The sequence below is a fragment of the Oncorhynchus keta genome, chromosome 12, assembly GCF_023373465.1.
Source record: "Oncorhynchus keta strain PuntledgeMale-10-30-2019 chromosome 12, Oket_V2, whole genome shotgun sequence".
NCBI classification, from domain to species: Eukaryota; Metazoa; Chordata; class Actinopteri; order Salmoniformes; family Salmonidae; genus Oncorhynchus; species Oncorhynchus keta.
This window is the reverse complement of record NC_068432.1, coordinates 43,729,840-43,750,334: the sequence shown is the minus strand read 5'-3', so window position 1 is coordinate 43,750,334 and position 20,495 is coordinate 43,729,840. Positions and strand designations below refer to the sequence as shown.

The window sequence follows — 20,495 nt, the reverse complement described above, 5'->3', positions numbered from 1 at the left end:
GGATGAGTCAGACGTGGCGGGCCTGGCACAGCTCCTGGTATATTTAAGGAGGGTCAATTGGCAATGACAGAGGTCAAACGTTTTCTGTAAGTCTCCACAAGGTTTTCACACACTGTTGCTGGTATTTTGGCCCATTCCTCCATGCAGATCTCCGCTAGAGCAGTGATGTTTTGGGGCTGTTGCTGGGCAACACGGACTTTCAACTCCCTCCAAAGATGTTCTATGGGGTTGAGATCTGGAGACTGGCTAGGCCACACCAGGACCTTGAAATGCTTCTTACGAAGCCACCCCTTTGTTGCCCGGGCGGTGTGTTTGGGATCATTGTCATGCTGAAAGACCCAGCCACGTTTTATCTTCAATGCCCTTGCTGATGGAATGAGGTTTTCACTCAAAATCTCACGATACATGGCCCCATTCATTCTTTCCTTTACACGGATCAGTCGTCCTGGTTCCTTTGCAGAAAAACAGCCCCAAAGCATGATGTTTCCACCCCCATGCTTCACAGTAGGTATGGTGTTCTTTGTCCTCCAAACACGACGAGTTGAGTTTTTACCCAAAAGTTCTATTTTGGTTTCATCTGACCATATAACATTCTCCCAATCTTCTTCCGGATCATCCAAATGCTCTCTAACAAACATCAGACGGGCCTGGACATGTACTGGCTTAAGCAGGGGGACACGTCTGGCACTGCAGGATTTGAGTCCCTGGCGGCGTAGTGTGTTACTGATGGTAGGCTTTGTTACTTTGGTCCCAGCTCTCTGCAGGTCATTCACTAGGTCCCCATGTGTGGTTCTGGGATTTTTGCTCACCGTTCTTGTGATAATTTTGACCCCACAGGGTGAGATCTTGCGTGGAGCCCCAGATCGAGGACCCATTATCAGTGGTCTTGTATGTCTTCCATTTCCTAATAATTGCTCCCACAGTTGATTTCTTCAAACCAAGCTGCTTACCTATTGCAGATTCAGTCTTCCCAGCCTGGTGCAGGTCTACAATTTTGTTTCTGGTGTCCTTTGACAGCTCTTTGGTCTTGGCCATAGTGGATTTTGGAGTGTGACTGTTTGAGGTTGTGGACAGGTGTCTTTTATACTGATAACAAGTTCAAACAGGTGCCATTAATACAGGTAACGAGTGGAGGACAGAGGAGCCTCTTAAAGAAGAAGTTACAGGTCTGTGAGAGCCAGAAATCTTGCTTGTTTGTAGGTGACCAAATACTTATATTCCACCATAATTTGCAAATAAATTCATTAAAAATCCTACAATGTGATTTTCTGGAGAGAAAAAAATCTAATTTTGTCTCATAGTTGACGTGTACCTATGATGAAAATTACAGGCCTCTCTCATCTTTTTTAAGTGGGAGAACTTGCACAATTGGTGGCTGACTAAATACTTTTTTGCCCCACTGTACATCCATGATCCATCAGTCTGCACTGTAGTTCTACCAATCTGTTTTCCAGCCTCTGCATATGATACATCATGACTGATCCTGTATCTCTGAGCCTCTCTAGCCTCTCTGTAGTTGGCATCCACCAAAAGCTGCTCTGTGTTTTGCCCCATTACCTTCACATTGCTTCCACATTCACCATAATCATGTTCCCCTCCACACTTGGCACATCTTGTCTTTCCTTTACCCTGAGAAGCTACATGTACCATTCTTTAGGTATTTAAAACACCACAGTGCATATGGGACAAATTCTCTAACATTGAAACTAAGGAAGACTTTCTCAAACCTCGGCATCACTGATAAGCTTTCACTTGTTTGACCCTCTTTCCTACTGATTAACCTTTTGGCCTCAATCACTCTGCCTTCCTTCCCATTCTCTTTAATATCAACTGTGGACGTAGATATTGGGACCCCAGTGAAGACCCCTCAATCTAGCATTATCACCAGGGACATGGCTTTTAATCCTCTTCCCATTAAGCTTTTCCACTTTCAGAATCTTCTCTTGCTGAGCCTGTCTACCACACAATGTTAACAATCTACCATTTCCAATGAGACAAGCTCATTTCACTTCACCGACCTCTTTCTCTATGGCATTAGTTAGTTGGATAGGGTGTGAGGCCTTGTGGTCTCATCAAACACCACTTTCCACTCCAACACATCACGACTATTGCTTTCTACCTTGGCCCTCTTTGTTTTCTTTACTAGACGCTCCACTGCTTTCTGCATCATGATCTCTCTTCTTCCTATGTCTTTCCAGTACCGATCATTCTGGTCCTTGACCCTCATCCTCCCGCTCCGTACCATCAGAACTGACACACATATTGTTCTCATTCCAGCACAGCTGTTGCTTCACCATCTCTTTCTGCATTTCCTCTCACACTCCCCTCTGAACATATGGTTCTTGTTGCATATTGGTGCAACTCCCCTCCGCCATCAAAACCCTGAGGAAACATTGTATCAGAATCTAAATTCAGGTTCGGCAACACCATGGTAAAGGCCATGTAACGCTAGTTCTTCCTGTCAAGGCTTGTTTCATCATGTTCCTGGACTAAAGAGTGAAATGTTACCTCATAAAACTCTGTATCTACCTCTGGTATATTCTGTTGAAATAGAGCTGGAGGGGAAGTGTGTACAATAGGAAATCGTAGCAATAGTCACAGGCAGCCCACCAGGGGGAGCCATTCACACTTGTTCTGAAGCTTTATGAATATTTAACCTTATGTTTATTAACTAGTCCAGTCAATTAAGATGAAATTCTTATTTACAATTGTGCACACCCAATGGGACTCCAAAATCACAGCCAGTTGTAATACAGCCTGGAATCGAATCAATATAAAATAAAAATATATGTCATTTAGCAGACGCTTTTATCCAAAGCGACTTACAGTCATGTGTGCATACATTCTACGTATGGGTGGTCCCGGGGATCGAACCCACTACCCTGGCGTTACAAGCGCCATGTTCTACCAACTGAGCTACAGAAGGACCACAGGGTGTCTGTAATGATGCCTCTCGCACTGAGATGCCGTGTCTTAGACCGCTGTGCCTCTTGGGAGCCCAGAATATGGGCCCAGATCCGAAGTCCTCTAAGCAGTTGAGACAGGACACATATTTTGTGTTTGTTTTTCATTTATTGTAGCAAGCAACGTTTCAGGTACTGACATCTCCCTCTGATTTCACAGGTCTGCCTGGTCCATCAAAAAAGTATCGGAGTATTCTGCTTGGCCAAGCTGTCAGTGCAGGAGCAAATAGCACACAAAGACAACCAACAGGTCAGGCAGTTGGCTGGTCACATCTGAACACAATCAATACTTCAAACTAAGAATACGGTTCAGGATATTGCCTTGCAATGCAGGGAAACCTTTCACAAAGTGATATTTCAAATGAAATAAATGGAATACATATTATTCATTTAGACTTTTTTTATGCTGTCTCAGCCAGTTTCATCATTGTGAAACCTTTATTTGTCCCTCTATATCAGTATTTATTTAAATATCTGATGACATTTTGTTGTATAAACAAGCAGTTAGTCCATCTAACGATGGTGCCAGCCGTGTACAATAATGATGGATGTGTGCACCATCTTGTATTTCATTTACATTTCAATCGAACAATAGATTTGCTAAGAAAATGTCTAATACAGACATAAATATTCAAACATCAGTTCTGTCATAGTTGTACAATTGACAAACAGGCAAATGTTTTCACCTTACAAGACCATCCTCGGCTAACTTTGACTTCAGAAAATGTTCAAAATTCAACTGAAGAAGCAGACTTGACTTATCCAGAGTGAAGTACTACAACTCAACCAATGATGGTAGTAAGTAATAATACATTGATCGTTGTCAATAATAAAGCATTTCAGAAGCAGTAAACAGTCAAATGCTGCAGGCAGGCTAAAATACTTGGCGTGGCCACACAGTGGGCATGTGCAGAACACTTACAGGGCTGGGTGTGTTGTATCACAACTACAGAATCATGTACTTCCTCCTTCACCATGACAACAAGAGGGACTAGCATGCATGACCTGAGGGCACTGGCTGGATAGTGGGTAGTAAGAGCACCTTGCAATGATGACGTGGGAAGTGCAGTGCGATCAGATCATTACACCAGTGAGTCATTAGACAGGCACTGGAACTCTCTGGGAACTCTACCAACATAACTCCCTGTTCTTAAATGTGCCCATTCCCTTCCCAACTGGGTAATACTTTTGGTATTGAATCTAGACATAAACACATTATAGCAAATTATAAATCCCTCCTTAGCACATTTATGTGGTGAAAAGTTACATTAAACTATATTCATTAATGTAAATATTTGCGCTCATGACCCATAATATTCAGTGCTGAAGATGTGTTCAGGGGTGTACTCATTAGCCAAACAGTTGCAAAATATTGCGTTTTGCAACTAAAATGAGAGTTTATATTGTACAAATTCAGGTATGTCCCTCCTTGTTTGGTTCCGTTTGCTTCCTTCAACAGAATCAGCGTAATGAGTAAACCCTTTATCAGTAGCTTAGCAACATAAATCCTCCATCACTAAGGGCTGCAGAGACTAGGCTCTATCACTAAGGGCTGCAGAGACTAGGCTCTATCACTAAGGGCTGCAGAGACTAGGCTCTATCACTAAGGGCTGCAGAGACTAGGCTCTATCACTAAGGGCTGCAGAGACTAGGCTCTATCACTAAGGGCTGCAGAGACTAGGCTCTATCACTAAGGGCTGCAGAGACTAGGCTCTATCACTAAGGGCTGCAGAGACTAGGCTCTATCACTAAGGGCTGCAGAGACTAGGCTCTATCACTAAGGGCTGCAGAGACTAGGCTCTATCACTAAGGGCTGCAGAGACTAGGCTCTATCACTAAGGGCTGCAGAGACTAGGCTCTATCACTAAGGGCTGCAGAGACTAGGCTCTATCACTAAGGGTTGCAGAGACTAGGCTCTATCACTAAGGGCTGCAGAGACTAGGCTCTATCACTAAGGGCTGCAGAGACTAGGCTCTATCACTAAGGGCTGCAGAGACTCTATCACTAAGGGCTGCAGAGACTAGGCTCTATCACTAAGGGCTACAGAGACTAGGCTTTATCACTAAGGGCTGCAGAGACTAGGCTCTATCACTAAGGGCTGCAGAGACTAGGCTCTATCACTAAGGGCTGCAGAGACTAGGCTCTATCACTAAGGGCTACAGAGACTAGGCTCTATCACTAAGGGCTGCAGAGACTAGGCTCTATCACTAAGGGCTGCAGAGACTAGGCTCTCACTAAGGGCTGCAGAGACTAGGCTCTATCACTAAGGGCTGCAGAGACTAGGCTCTATCACTAAGGGCTGCAGAGACTAGGCTCTATCACTAAGGGCTGCAGAGACTAGGCTCTATCACTAAGGGCTGCAGAGACTAGGCTCTATCACTAAGGGCTGCAGAGACTAGGCTCTATCACTAAGGGCTGCAGAGACTAGGCTCTAGCACTCCCTGCTGGAACAAACCTAAACTACAGGAGCCAGATAGATTGGTCTAGAATCACAACACTACCCTTGAACTTGACCAGGTTCTAAACCTTAATAGACCCCCTGGTCCTGCCCACATCTTATACCCAAAGGCCCCTATCCCCTAAAGGGCCCTGTCCACCATTAGACAACAATGGACTCCGCTGATTGATTGTACACAATATGACATTAAGACAATTTCTTAAGTCAAAGTCTGAAACAGGAACAGAAGAGCAACAGAAATACAGTAGCCTGTCAGTAATGCTTAGATAATAGATATACTGTATGTCTATATATGTATGGGGCAGTCCTTAAGAATGATCAATCACTGGTCAAGTTGTCTCACTTAGCCTGTCTGCTTCCTTTCAGACCGTAACAAAATAAACCCTATTATAAATAGGAGAGTTTATCTAAGTGCTGCAAGTTAACACATAGCGTCACCCGAATCTCTTCACCCCCACAGGCAGGAGAAGACAGCAAACAGAACATTCAGTGCACAAAACTGCAGTAAAATAACACTGACCCTTTTAGGACAATGCATGACCCTCTGTAGCGATCACATAATGATGATGGACTGTATTCGTTAGACCGTTAACCAGCAGTGAAAAGACTGCTCGAAACATGAATATATAAATGTAAATGTAATGTAAATGTAAATATAGAGACAGACTGATGGATCGGTTTCATTTCTTCCCAAAAATTACGACCAACAACGAAACAAAACAGAGATCCCGATACAAAATATTTTGACAAACAACTTCACGGAAGTTAGCAATGCTTCAAAGAAAATAACAAAACATTAGTGAAAAGTTTGACCAGGGATAGAACTAAACAAAGAAAGCATGAGGGAACACAATAATCACCTGGTGGTTTGTTGACAATCTGTCATAGTAAACGCAGGTTATGAGTTTGATGCACAGAAGCAAAATGAGCTGCAACAACCAGTTTACATTGTGAGTATATGTCATGTGATTACAGTGTACAGATATCTGTAAGTATGACGTGTCATTTCATCACAGCAGATCACTATAATTCAATCCCTGGCTGCAGTTGCACAGAGGATGGCAATACATGATGGTGCCAGAACCACTGAATAGTGAAATCTGTTGAATATATCAAGGATTGTTGATACATGTTTTACTATTTGGTGTTTGTAACGTCTTAGCCCCATGGTGGAGACTAAATATGAAGAGATATTTGACCAACATAAAAAAGGCCACAGTTGTGCATACACGTGAGTGCGGTGACATCTGATTGATCGTCATCGTCTTCAATCTCATCTATGAAATGCTTGAGACCAACAAATGACACGTCACACAGGATAACACGGCCAAGCCTTAGGAACCTTTGATAGGCTACTACAATGTCTAAAGTAGACGGGAGTTGGACTAGAGCAACATCTAGTGTTGGTATCCTCCATCTCTTCCTGTTCATCGTCCTCTTTTAAGACCTACAAACCCTGTTCAATTAGCGCTATTTTTTTTCAAAGTAAAGACTTTGAATTTTTCGAGAGGCAAATATCCTTCCTATGACTACAAATGCATAGTAATGTGCTGTTATTGTCATCAGCTCAATGTCAACAGATGCTGATCGCATACACACACACAACAGTGCTGAACACCTTTGTTACCTTGGAAACATTGTAGAACTAACAAAAATAAAACTATTGGATGCCATGTGAAGCATGATAAACACCATCATCACCATCATTATAGGAAGTGGAGAGCGAGCAGCACACCCAAACAAACACTTGATCAAAAAAAGACCCTGCCGAGATGAGAAAAGAGTAAATGCGACAGAGGCTACTGGTGTGTGTGTGTGTGTGTGTGTCTGAACTATACATCTCTCTTTGTCATGTTTGAAACAACACTACCTGTGGTCTAAAGTAGCATACTGTATGTAATATGCCCTCAGACTGGTGATATTAGTGGGGTGAGACCTTATCGCTGTCTGATGATACAGGCCTATACAATCCTAAGATGTTACTGTGACAGCAGGTGTAGGAGCTGTGTAGCGCTGGGCCGGTACCAATGCTCGGGGCCACCGCTTCGGGACCACCTTCGGCACCCCCAGGCGTGGCGGTGAGGTGTGTTTGCCCTCTCAGTTCCCGTTGAGCAGCATCTCAGGGCCTGTGTTAGGGCAAGGGCCCATGTCCCCCAGTCTCAGAGGGCCGGTCCTCATCATCAGCTTCCCCACGCTGAGGCCTCCTGAGCCCAGACCTACAGGGGAGAGAGACCTCCTGGAACACAGATGCAGTATGAGCTCTGATCAGTCACCACTGAGTAGAAGAGATCTCTGCCTTTATAGTCCTTGTCAGAAATAGAGAAGCTGCAGTAAGGGAACAGTTGTTTATTTTATGCTGCACTTACTCACCCAAGTGTTGGCCTATCTGATGTGTGTATGACCATGTTATGACCATGCCTGCCAAAAATAATTACCCTCTGGGATAAATAAAGGTTATTGAATGGAATGTTTGCGATGAGGGAGAAACCACATCAATATTGAGCCTTGCTACTGGTGTGTTTAGTGTTTACTTGTCTCACGTTGCCAGACATCGGTTGAGGCTAGTTGTTGACCGAGCTCACCTGAAGGCCATCTTCTTCAGTAGTTGAGCTTCCATCTTGTCTGCTGACAGCTTGTCTGTCTGTGTCCTCATGGGTTCACTGCTGGGAGGGGTGAGGAGGTGGGGCTCTCTCAGCTCCAGGGGCTTCTAAGACAACCAGAGAAAAAGTCAGACGGAGAGAGTAGACATGGAAAACATATTTTTTATTTTTAATATTTTTCAAATATTTTTATTAAACACACACAAGAATGGTGTATAGGTATACATGACAGGTATACAATTCTTATCTAAACATAAAAGAGCAGACAGGAACAATAAGACTCAGAGTTCTGGGTGCAGAACAAATAATACAAAACACGACATACAAAACAAGGACACGTAGAAAGAAAGAGGGAAGATGTCCCCCCTCTCCCCCTCCCCATCCCCTATTCCCCCCCCCTCCCAACTGCTCGGGTGGTAGGGCCAGCACACGCTGCCCAAAGTAGATTAAAATATTACAATTGAGAGTGCGTTAATAAGTACAAATTCACAGCGCCGACTCATCCAAGTAGGAGAGTAAAGGCTGCCAGATTTGATCAAATGTTGATAATTTATTGTTCAGAATATATCTTAATTCTTTCTAAGTGTACAGTGTTTGCCATTTCACTGAGCCATAATTTGGTAGAGGGCGCTTCCCTCCTTTTCCAAAGCAACAAGATTAGTTTTTTTGATGAGATGAGACCATACGAGATGAGTTGTTTTTGGGGGTTGGTTAATCCGTTTAGGGACTCAGATACTCCCAGGATTATCAGAAGCGGGTCTGGATCTATTGAAGTCTCCAAAACTTCAGAGAGGATCCTAAAAATTCCACACCAATAACCATGCAAGCTAGAGCACAGGGCAAAGCAGTGGAGTAGTGTACCCTGCGCAGCCTGACATTTATCACATGTAGAGGATGTGTCAGGAAATATCCTATGCAGTTTAGTTTTGGAATAGTGTAATCTGTAATACCTTGAATTGTATGAGACGATGTCTGGAATTAATGGAGCATGTGTGGATATACTCCAAGCTCTCTTCCCAGTCTGCCACCGAGATGTCAGTCCCGAGTTCTTCCTCCCATTTTGCCTTGATGGCATCAGTAGAAGGTGTGCTAACAAATTAAAAAGCATCATATAGACGCGATATCAGTTTATCTGAGGTGGGGCATATTTTTATGCATCTGTCAAACATGGAAGGTTTAGCATTCTCAAATGTTGGGAGGTGTTTTATAACGTAGTCTCTAATTTGTAGGTATCAGAAAAAATTACTTCTGGGAAGATTATAAGTTTCCCTCAGCAACTCAAAGGAAGCAAAGGTCCCTTCTATGTATAAATCCCCTATGGTACTTATCCCCAACTCTCTTGCTCAAAGGTGTTATCAAGGTTAGAAGGGGCAAAGGAGGGATTCCTGGCGACAGGGAGCATGAATGACATTGGTCTAAGCTCAAAGTGGACTTTAATTTGCTTCCAGATTCGGACTGTGCTATGTATAATAGGATTGTTACAATAAAGTGACATCTCCAGATTGACAGGCGACAAAATCACAGCGCCAATAGAGAAGGGGTGACACTCCTCACGCTCCATACTAAGCCAGCTGGATGCCGGAAGTACGTCATCCAACAGAAACGTAACAATGCGGAGGTTAGCGGCCCAGTAATAAAATATAACATTTGGGAGAGACAATCCTCCTTCCATCTTGGATTTACAGAGGTGTTTTTTACCTATCCTGTGTGTTTTATAATCCCAGATGAAAGGATTGATTATTGAGTCCAGTTGTTTATGAAAGGATTTAGGTATGAATACTGGGATGTTCTGATATAGGTAGAGCAGTTGTGGGAGGAAGACCATTTTAATGGCATTAATTCTTCCGAGCAGAGAAATTGGGAGAGTTCTTCAAAATAGTAAGGAGTATTGTTTGGTAACTACAATTCCTAGGTAGGTAAATTTTTCTGAAGATAACTTAAATGGGAGATGTTCTAGCCAGGAGGTATTTTGCGACCGTTTGGGCATTAATTCACTCTTGTTCCAATTTATTCTGTATCCCGAGAAGGTACCAAACAATTTGATCACATCAAGAATAGCTGGGATACTAGCCTGGGGTTCTGTTACATAGAGGAGGATGTCATCTGCGTATAGGGAGATCTTATTTAGAGTATCTTTAGTATTATAGCCGTGTATTGCTGCATGAGATCTAATCGTCTGAGCGAGCGGTTCGATAATTAGGGCGAAGAGCATAGGCGACAGCGCACAACCCTGCCTTGTCCCCCTGTTGAGGTTAAATCGGGGCGACAATGATTGGTTATTGAGTATTCTGGCACAGGGGTTCCTATATAAAAGCTGGATCCAATTTATGAACCTATCTCCAATATTACATTTCTGTAGGACCTTGAATAGATAGGGCCACTCAACTTGGTCAAAGGCCTTTTCGGCGTCAAGAGATATGACGGCAAGGTCCACGTTGGGTAACCTCTGAGAATACATAATATTGAAGAGGCGCCTGAGATTGAAGAATGAGTTTCTGTTAGGGATAAAGCCAATCTGATCCGAATGGACCAATTTGCCAATTAAAGTGCTAAGCTTGTTAGCCAGAGTTTTTGCTCAAATCTTTTGGTCTGTATTAAGGAGAGATATTGGTCTGTATGACCCTACCTCTTCTGGATCTTTACCCTTCTTATGTATAACTGTAATGAACGCTTCATCCAAAGTAGAAGGGAGAGCTCCATCCTCATTGGCCTGAACCAACATTTTGTGCAGATAGGGGGATCTGATTATATCTTGAATCTGATTATATTCTAATTTTAGAGGTAATTTTTTTATGTTTCTCCATAGATGGGTGGCTAGCATTCTCCCTATCCAGTAAGTGAATTTGTCCCTCTAGTTCTTCCAGTTTTCCTCTGTTTTGCCTACTCCTGGCAGCCTGAAAGGAGATGATACAGCCTCTCAGATAAGCCTTCAGTGTTTCCCACAATAATGCTGGGGGGGTCTCTGTGTTGTAGTTGGTATCAAAGAAAAATGTAATTTGGTCTTTAAGATATTCACAGAATGTTGGTTCTGTGAGGAGCTGAGGATTCAACCTCCAGACCCTCTCGTTTGGTACAATGTCACCCAATCTCAGGGAGAAGGTGAGTGGACTGTGGTCCGAGATTATAATATCATGATACCTCACATTACAGGTATAGGGGAGTAGTCTAGCATCCAACAAAAAGTAGTCAATTCGAGTGTAAACCTTGTGAACATGAGAGTAAAAGGAGTATTCCCTACCCGTAGGGTTAGCGATCCTCCATATATCAAATAAGTTTGAATTTTTTATGTAGGTATTCAAGAATTCGCTTGAATAGGAGGTAGGGGTTCGCCGGGTAGAGGATCTATCCAAGTATTGGTCTAGCACACAGTTAATGTCCCCTCCAATGACCAGGTTAGTATGGGAGATATCTGGAATCAGGGCAAGGACTCTTTTGAAAAAAGAGGGGTTGTCAATGTTTGGCCCATAGATATTTAGTAGAGTTACTGAGGTAGAGTGGATTTCTCCTATTGCGATCACATACCGACCCTCTTTATCCGCAATAGTGGTTTTATGTAGAAAGGGAATTCCTTTCCGTACCAGAATCGCTGTGCCTCTCATTTTGGCAGAGAAGTCAGAGTGATACACTTGCCCCACCCACCTACACTTAAGTCTGCTATGAGAGTTATTCTTCAGATGGGTTTCTTGCAAAAATATAATATCAGACGAGAGTGCTTTCAGGTGGGCTAGGACCTTGCCTTAATTGGTTCGTTTAAACCCTTGACATTCCAGGAAGTGAATGTAAGTCCCGTCCTCCTCTCGTTTGTAGTTCCTATGGTGGCCTGCATACCATGTAACTTGATAGAAAGGTAAGAAAGCGCACCAAACCATCACGATCAGCATATGTAGCACCTACACCCGAGCAGTATCCAACCCACCCCTCCCCCTGCAAGCACCTTTACTTCCCACCCTGTTCCCCTAATTTCCCCAACACTTACCCCCCCCCCCATCAACCCACATTTAACAGGCATGTACAAACAGGAGAGAAAAAAAAGGAAAAATAAAAATAATAAACACATTGTCTGGCCGATGCCAAAAAAGCACGGCGCGACCTCTAACAAGGTAAAACAAAAATAAAATCCCAACTATACGTTCACCTCTCACTATCCTAGAACTTCTACTAACATATGAACTGAGGAGGCTCCCGCGAGTTAAGTGTTCAGTTAGCATCTAATAAACCTAAACCGAATAAGTTGCAACTTAAACATATTGCGCATTTAAGCGTCATCCTGGGTCAATCCCAGAGATAAGCAAGATATAGCCTCAAGATAATATTGCTAAGCACTGCTGGTCAAAAAATAAACCATTCGCAACCGACATAGTCAGCCGTACCTTTACATACTGTGGGTCAGGAGATCGGAACAAGGATTTGTTAAATGAAACATTCCCCCCCATAAAAAAAATATGTTTAATAAAAAATAAATAAAAATATATACCTTATATATTTATATATATATATAAATATATACACATACATACATACACATACACACATATACACACACACACACATATATATATACATACACACACATACACATACCTATATATACATATATATATACATACACACACACACACCGAGCAGCTAACCGATCGCTGCAGCTGTACATAGTCTATAGGTAAATAGCTCACCCTTTTTCACCTACCTCATTCCCATACTGTTTTTATACTGTTTTTATTTATTTACTTTTCTGCTCTTTTGCACACCAATATCTCTACCTGTACATGCCCATCTGATCATTTATCACTCCAGTGTTAATCTGCAAAATGTTATTATTCGCCTACCTCCTCATGCCTTTTGCACACATTGTATATAGACTGCCCATTTTTTTCTACTGTGTTATTGACTTGCTAATTGTTTACTCCATGTGTAACTCTGTGTTGTCTGTTCACACTGCTATGCTTTATCTTGGCCAGGTCGCAGTTGCAAATGAGAACTTGTTCTCAACTAGCCTACCTGGTTAAATAAAGGTGAAATAAAAAATTAAAAAAATAAACACACATACATACATGTATGTATACATACCCACACAAAAAAAATCATATATATATTTAAAGAATATGTATATACATCCATAGGCACACATACACATACAAACATTCATACCCCAGAATAACAATCTACACTAATTTAAAATGTACACATACATAATACTAAAATGCTAAGAGAAAATAGTAATAAAGTACAAATAGTAATTATATTTACGCACACCTACACATACATAAGCACTACAGAGGGCTGGTGGGACTCTAGTCGGGAGAGAGGCCCACGGCCAGACAAAGGCAGAACGGCACAAAACATCAACTTGCTAACCAGGCGTCTGCCCCCTCCCAACCATCACCCCCAGTCCCCTGCAAGCAATAAATAAATGGTATGGTAGTAAGAATAATGTAAGGATTGTAAAATAAATAACGAAACAAAACAAAAGTGGGGGAATATAAGTATATCCGTCCGAAGGTGTCAGTGATCAAACTTGGAAGTAAAAAATATGCATCGCTGAGCACCGCCGGGATGAAAGTGAATTTAAAGTTAAATGAGAGCTCTGACCGCCATCCATTGGTCTGCTCAGCGTCTTACATGTTCGGTAGCCCTTGTTGAGCCCGTTTAATGTGTTTTCACCCAATATGGTATAGTATGGATTCGAGTCCATGAGCAGACCCTAACACGCAATAACAAGGCACTCTAACCTGTACGGGGGATTGGTGTATATCCCCGGATAAACTTCTCTGCGTCCAAAACCGAGGAGAGCCAAATCTTCTCACCGGAAGGCGGGGTAATTCTTATTCTTGTAGGGAAGAGTAAGGCTGGGCGAAGATGGAGTTTGTAGAGTTTGGTCATGACATCTCTGTAGTCGGCGCGATGCTTTGCCACATCGGGCGCATAATCCTCATAGACACGGAATGGATGCCCTTTATGTGACAGGTTGCCCCTCATTCGAGCTTCACGCAGGATAAGATCCTTGGTCTTGAAACTGTGACAACAGATGATTACTGGGCGAGGACATTGGCCCGGTCCAGACACTGGGACAAGGGAGCGATGTGCGCGGTCCAGCTGGGGATCCAAATCCAAAACATCCGATCCCATTGCATCCTTCAATAGCTTGGCGAAGAAGTCGGTAGGGCGAGAGCCAGCCTCTATCCCCTCTGCCAGACCAACAACGCAAAGTTTATTACGTCTGGATCGGCCCTCCAGGTCCACCACTTTCACAGAAAGCCTCTGCACAGTATCCTGCAATGACATACATAGCTTCTCTAACTCGTCGATCCTACCAGCGTTGAATTCAGAAGCTTTCTCAAGGTCCACAATACTCTGGCCATGCGACGCGACCGTTCGAATGATGCTCTCGATTTTGGTGTCCAGTTCAGCAATAGTGGCCTTAAGATCCTCAGCTATAGCAACACGTAGCTCCCCCAGAGCCCGGGTAAGTTCTGTAAGTGTCACGTTGTTGCATGTGCCTCCCGCCATGTCTGTCTCGTTGTTTAGTGGGGAGTAGGCCTCTGTTGTGAATTTATTGTCCTTTGGTCGCTTATTACTCGGCATTTTCATATAAAAAGTTACAATCTTGTATTAGAAAGAAACGTTTGTTGTAAAAAGTGCCATAAAGTAGGTTAAATTAGATTATTTCACAAAAAAGTTGCAGGAGCCTCTCACGCACAGCCGTTCACTCCAACATGCTAGCTCCGCCTCCTGGAAAACATATTTGATTTAACCAACTAACTACATTACAAATTCAGATGTTGCAATATTCCACCACTTTACAGATCCCAGATCATCCCTTATGGGACACAGACACCAATCAATCAATCAGTCAATAATGAAATCAACCAATCAGACACATAGAGACGTCACTGCACCTCAGACTGTTGACGGTTGTCCTGCAGGACAGGGTCCTCTACGTCTAGTACAGACAGCTCCAGTTCTACGTCTCTGTCCAGTTGATGCTCTGTCGTGTCTTTACAGTAGTCAGTCTGCAGCATGTCTCCTGCACCAACCTTCTCTCCACTGCTGAAGGACCGCCGAAGGGCGGCTAGCTGTTCACTGTTAACATACAGGAATGGTGGCAATTTAAGATTATCTACAATATCTTCATTGTATGTGCTGCTTCAGATATGCAACATTACAGTAAAACAGTGGCTTTGTACTGTATGGTACTGCATTGTATTGTACTGTACTGTTATCATGTGTATTCTGACTGAAATGGTGTAAATAGCTGATGTACTGACAGCAGAATGAGAGACTTGTGGAGTACAGAACAGAGGACTAGATTCCCCTCTCCAATCAAAGCTACAGAGAGACTGTTAGTCAGAGGGGGTTACAGAAGAGAACGTGAGCAGCAAGCAACGACAGACCTGAGAGATGCTCTATGTTTAGTCTGAGGAGAGAACTGACTGCAGCACAATGAGAGAGAAGAGGAGAGGAGAGGAGAGAGAAGGGGAGAGGAGAGGAGAGAGGAAAGAGAAGGGGAGAGGCGAGAGGAAAGAGAAGAGAAGGGGAGAGGTGAGGTGAGAGGAAAGAGAAGAGGAGAGGAAAGAGAAGAGAAGGGGAGAGGTGAGAGGAAAGAGAAGGGGAGAGGAGAGGAGAGGAGAGGAGAGGAGAGGTGAGGTGAGGTGAGAGGAAAGAGAAGAGGAGAGGAAAGAGAAGAGAAGGGGAGAGGTGAGAGGAAAGAGAAGGGGAGAGGAGAGGAGAGGATAGGAGAGAGAAGGGGAGAGGAGAGAGGAAAGAGAAGAGGAGAGGAGAGAGGAAAGAGAAGGGGAGAGGAGAGAGGAAAGAGAAGAGGAGAGGAAAGAGAAGGGGAGAGGAGAGTAGAGGAGAGGAGACGGGAGAGAAAGGGAGAGGAGAGAGGAAAGAGAAGGGGAGAGGAGAGAGGAAAGAGAAGGGGAGAGGAGAGAGGAAAGAGAAGGGGAGAGGAGAGAGGAAAGAGAAGGGGAGAGGAGAGAGGAAAGAGAAGAGGAGAGGAAAGAGAAGGGGAGAGGAGAGTTGAGGAGAGGAGACGGGAGAGAAAGGGAGAGGAGAGAGGAAAGAGAAGGGGAGAGGAGAGAGGAAAGAGAAGGGGAGAGGAGAGAGGAAAGAGAAGGGGAGAGGAGAGAGGAAAGAGAAGAGGAGAGGAAAGAGAAGGGGAGAGGAGAGTAGAGGAGAGGAGACGGGAGAGAAAGGGAGAGGAGAGAGGAAAGAGAAGAGAAGGGGAGAGGAGAGGAGAGAGAAGGGGAGAGGAGAGAGGAAAGAGAAGAGGAGAGGAAAGAGAAGGGGAGAGGAGAGTAGAGGAGAGGAGACGGGAGAGAAAGGGAGAGGAGAGAGGAAAGAGAAGGGGAGAGGAGAGAGGAAAGAGAAGGGGAGAGGAGAGAGGAAAGAGAAGGGGAGAGGAGAGAGGAAAGAGAAGGGGAGAGGAGAGAGGAAAGAGAAGAGGAGAGGAAAGAGAAGGGGAGAGGAGAGTAGAGGAGAGGAGACGGGAGAGAAAGGGAGAGGAGAGAGGAAAGAGAAGAGGAGCTGAAAGAGAAGGGGAGAGGAGAGAGGAAAGAGAAGGGGAGAGGAGAGGGGAAAGAGAAGAGGAGAGGAAAGAGAAGAGAAGGGGAGAGGAGAGTAGAGGAGAGGAGACGGGAGAGAAAGGGAGAGGAGAGAGGAAAGAGAAGAGAAGGGGAGAGGAGAGAGAAGGGGAGAGGAGAGAGGAAAGAGAAGAGGAGAGGAAAGAGAAGGGGAGAGGAGAGTAGAGGAGAGGAGACGGGAGAGAAAGGGAGAGGAGAGAGGAAAGAGAAGGGGAGAGGAGAGAGGAAAGAGAAGGGGAGAGGAGAGAGGAAAGAGAAGGGGAGAGGAGAGAGGAAAGAGAAGGGGAGAGGAGAGAGGAAAGAGAAGAGGAGAGGAAAGAGAAGGGGAGAGGAGAGTAGAGGAGAGGAGACGGGAGAGAAAGGGAGAGGAGAGAGGAAAGAGAAGGGGAGAGGAGAGAGGAAAGAGAAGGGGAGAGGAGAGAGGAAAGAGAAGGGGAGAGGAGAGAGGAAAGAGAAGGGGAGAGGAGAGAGGAAAGAGAAGGGGAGAGGAGAGAGGAAAGAGAAGGGGAGAGGAGAGAGGAAAGAGAAGAGGAGAGGAAAGAGAAGGGGAGAGGAGACGGGAGAGAAAGGGAGAGGAGAGAGGAAAGAGAAGGGGAGAGGAGAGAGGAAAGAGAAGAGGAGAGGAAAGAGAAGGGGAGAGGAGAGTAGAGGAGAGGAGACGGGAGAGAAAGGGAGAGGAGAGAGGAAAGAGAAGAGGAGATGAAAGAGAAGGGGAGAGGAGAGAGGAAAGAGAAGGGGAGAGGAGAGGGGAAAGAGAAGAGGAGAGGAAAGAGAAGGGGAGAGGAGAGTAGAGGAGAGGAGACGGGAGAGAAAGGGAGAGGAGAGAGGAAAGAGAAGAGAAGGGGAGAGGAGAGGAGAGAGAAGGGGAGAGGAGAGAGGAAAGAGAAGGGGAGGGGAGAGGAGAGAGAAGAGAAGAGGAGGAGTTGAGAGGAGAGAGGAAAGAGAAGGGGAGAGGAAAGAGAAGGGGAGAGAAGAGGAGGAGAGGAGAGGAGGAGTGGAGAGGAGAGAGAAGGGGAGAGGAGAGAGAAGAGGAGAGAGAAGAGGAGGAGTGGAGAGGAGAGAGGAAAGATAAGCAGAGAGGAAAGAGAAGGGGAGAGGAGAGGAGAGAGAAGGGGAGAGGAGAGAGGAAAGAGAAGAGAAGGGGAGAGGAGAGAGGAAAGAGAAGAGGAGAGGAAAGCGAAGAGAAGGGGAGAGAAGAGGAGAGAGAAGGGGAGGAGTGGAGAGGAGAGAGAGGAGGAGGAGTGGAGAGGAGAGAGAAGGGGAGAGGAGAGACAAGAGGAGGGAGAAGAGGAGTGGAGAGGATAGAGAAGGGGAGAGGAGAGACAAGAGGAGAGAGAAGAGGAGGAGTGGAGAGGAGAGAGGAAAGATAAGCAGAGAGGAAAGAGAAGGGGAGAGGAGAGAGAAGGGGAGAAGAGAGAGGAAAGAGAAGAGAAGGGGAGAGGAGAGAGGAAAGAGAAGAGGAGAGGAAAGCGAAGAGAAGGGGAGAGGAGAGGAGAGAGAAGAGGAGAGAGAAGGGGAGGAGTGGAGAGGAGAGAGAAGAGGAGGAGTGGAGAGGAGAGAGAAGGGGAGAGGAGAGAGAAGGGGAGATGAGAGAGAAGATGAGAGAGGAAAGAGAAGGGGCGAGGAGAGAGAAGAGGAGGAGTGGAGAGGAGAGAGGAAAGAGAAGGGGAGAGAAGAGGAGAGAGAAGAGGAGAGAGAAGGGGAGGAGTGGAGAGGAGAGAGAAGAGGAGGAGTGGAGAGGAGAGAGAAGGGGAGAGGAGAGAGAAGATGAGAGAGGAAAGAGAAGGGGAGAGGAGAGGAGGAGTGGAGAGAGGAAAGAGAAGGGGAGAGAGAAGAGGAGGAGTGGAGAGGAGAGAGAAGGGGAGAGAGGAAGGAGAAGGGGAGAGAGGAAGGAGAAGGGGAGAGGAGAGAGAAGAGGAGGAGTGGGGAGGAGAGATAAGGGGAGAGAGGAAAGATAATGGGAGAGGAGAGAGAAGAGGAGGAGTGGAGAGGAGAGAGAAGGGGAGAGAGGAAAGAGGAGGAGTGGAGAGGAGAGAGAAGGGGAGAGGAGAGGAGGAGTGGAGAGGAGAGAGAAGAGGAGGAGTGGAGAGGAGAGAGAAGATGAGAGAGGAAAGAGAAGGGGAGAGGAGAGAGAAGAGGAGGAGTGGAGAGGAGAGAGGAAAGAGAAGAGGAGTGGAGAGAGGAAAGAGAAGGGGAGGAGTGGAGAGGAGAGAGAAGGGGAGAGGAGAGAGAAGGGGAGAGAGGAAAGAGAAGGGGAGAGGAGAGAGAAGGGGAGAGGAGAGAGAAGAGGAGGAGTGGAGAGGAGAGAGAAGGGGAGAGAAGAGAGAAGGGGAGAGAGGAAAGAGAAGGGGAGAGGAGAGGAGAGAGAATGGGAGAGGAGAGAGAAGAGGAGGAGTGGAGAGGAGAGAGAAAGGGAGAGGAGAGAGAAGAGGAGGAGTGGAGAGGAGAGAGAAGGGGAGAGGAGAGAGAAGAGGAGGAGTGGAGAGTAGAGGGTGAAAACAACACTTCCAACACAGTCATGATGAGCAAGCAAACACTCAGCTGCATACATACAATAGGACCTCGAAGTAAAAAGACAAGATAAGAAAGACAAGATAAAAATACAAGGTATAAAAGACCAGATAAAAAAAACAAGATAAAAAAGACAAGGTATAAAAGACAAGGTATAAAAGAGAGAAAGGGGGGATGGCTCTACATATATATAGTATAGTATAATATAGTATAGTATTATATAGGAGTATATAGTATTTTATAGTATAGCATTATATAGTATTGTATTATATAGTATATCATATTTTATAGTATTATATAGTAGTATATAGTATAGTATTATATAGTATTTTATAGTATAGCATTATATAGTATTGTATTATATAGTATATCATATTTTATAGTATTATATAGTATAGTATTATATAGTAGTATATAGTATAGAATCCATACTGTACCCCTCTAGGAAACTGGAGTGGCTGGAAGAGTCAGAACCCCCGGAGCTCCACCTGTAGTCCCCATGGCCGATGCGTGGACCATAATCTGTTAGAACCATAGATTTACAATAACAACATTGAGCAAAACTATTATAATACATTTTCCCACCCTTGTCAACACTATGCTTAAGTGAATGCATGGGAGCGCTGGTTGCAGTGAACCACGGCTCTACTGAGCCTGCAGAGAGCTGGTTGCAGTGAACCACGGCTCTGCTGAGCCTGCAGAGAGCTGGTTGCAGTGAACCACGGCTCTACTGAGCCTGCAGAGAGCTGGTTGCAGTGAACCACGGCTCTGCTGAGCCTGCAGAGAGCTGGTTGCAGTGAACCACGGCTCTACTGAGCCTGCAGAGAGCTGGTTGCAGTGAACCACGGCTCTGCTGAGCCTGCAGAGAGCTGGTTGCAGTGAACCACGGCTCTACTGAGCCTGCAGAGAGCTGGTTGCAGTGAACCACGGCTCTGCTGAGCCTGCTGAGAGCTGGTTGCAGTGAACCACGGCTCTACTGAGCCTGCTGAGAGCTGGTTGCAGTGAACCACGGCTCTACTAAGCCTGCTGAGAGCTGGTTGCAGTGAACCACGGCTCTACTAAGCCTGCTGAGAGCTGGTTGCAGTGAACCACGGCTCTGCTGAGCCTGCTGAGAGCTGGTTGCAGTGAACCAGGGCTCTGCTGAGAGCTGGTTGCAGTGAACCACGGCTCTACTGGGCCTGCTGAGAGCTGGTTGTAGTGAACCACGGCTCTGCTGGGCCTGCTGAGAGCTGGTTGTAGTGAACCACGGCTCTGCTGAGCCTGCTGAGAGCTGGTTGCAGTGAACCAGGGCTCTGCTGAGAGCTGGTTGCAGTGAACCACGGCTCTGCTGAGCCTGCTGAGAGCTGGTTGCAGTGAACCACGGCTCTGCTGAGAGCTGGTT

The 20,495-nt window shown here is 45.2% G+C and overlaps 1 protein-coding gene across 3 annotated transcripts in view; it reads right to left on the bottom strand.

Annotated features, from left to right (window-relative positions):
• Positions 1-7,233: 7,233 nt before the first annotated feature.
• The window catches only part of LOC118391615 (roquin-2-like), a 50,813-nt gene continuing 37,551 nt past the window's right edge, over positions 7,234-20,495 (bottom strand). For 2 of the 3 annotated variants that reach the window (XM_052458415.1, XM_052458416.1), the window contains exons 16-19: positions 19,552-19,636; positions 14,918-15,101; positions 8,004-8,128; positions 7,234-7,657 (exon numbers count right to left, since the gene is read on the bottom strand). In XM_052458415.1, the coding sequence (XP_052314375.1) occupies positions 7,519-7,657; positions 8,004-8,128; positions 14,918-15,101; positions 19,552-19,636 (533 nt within the window). In that variant the 3' untranslated portion in view covers positions 7,234-7,518. The remainder of the gene's footprint in view (positions 7,658-8,003; positions 8,129-14,917; positions 15,102-19,551; positions 19,637-20,495) is intronic. The other variant, XM_052458418.1, reaches the window with a different exon arrangement.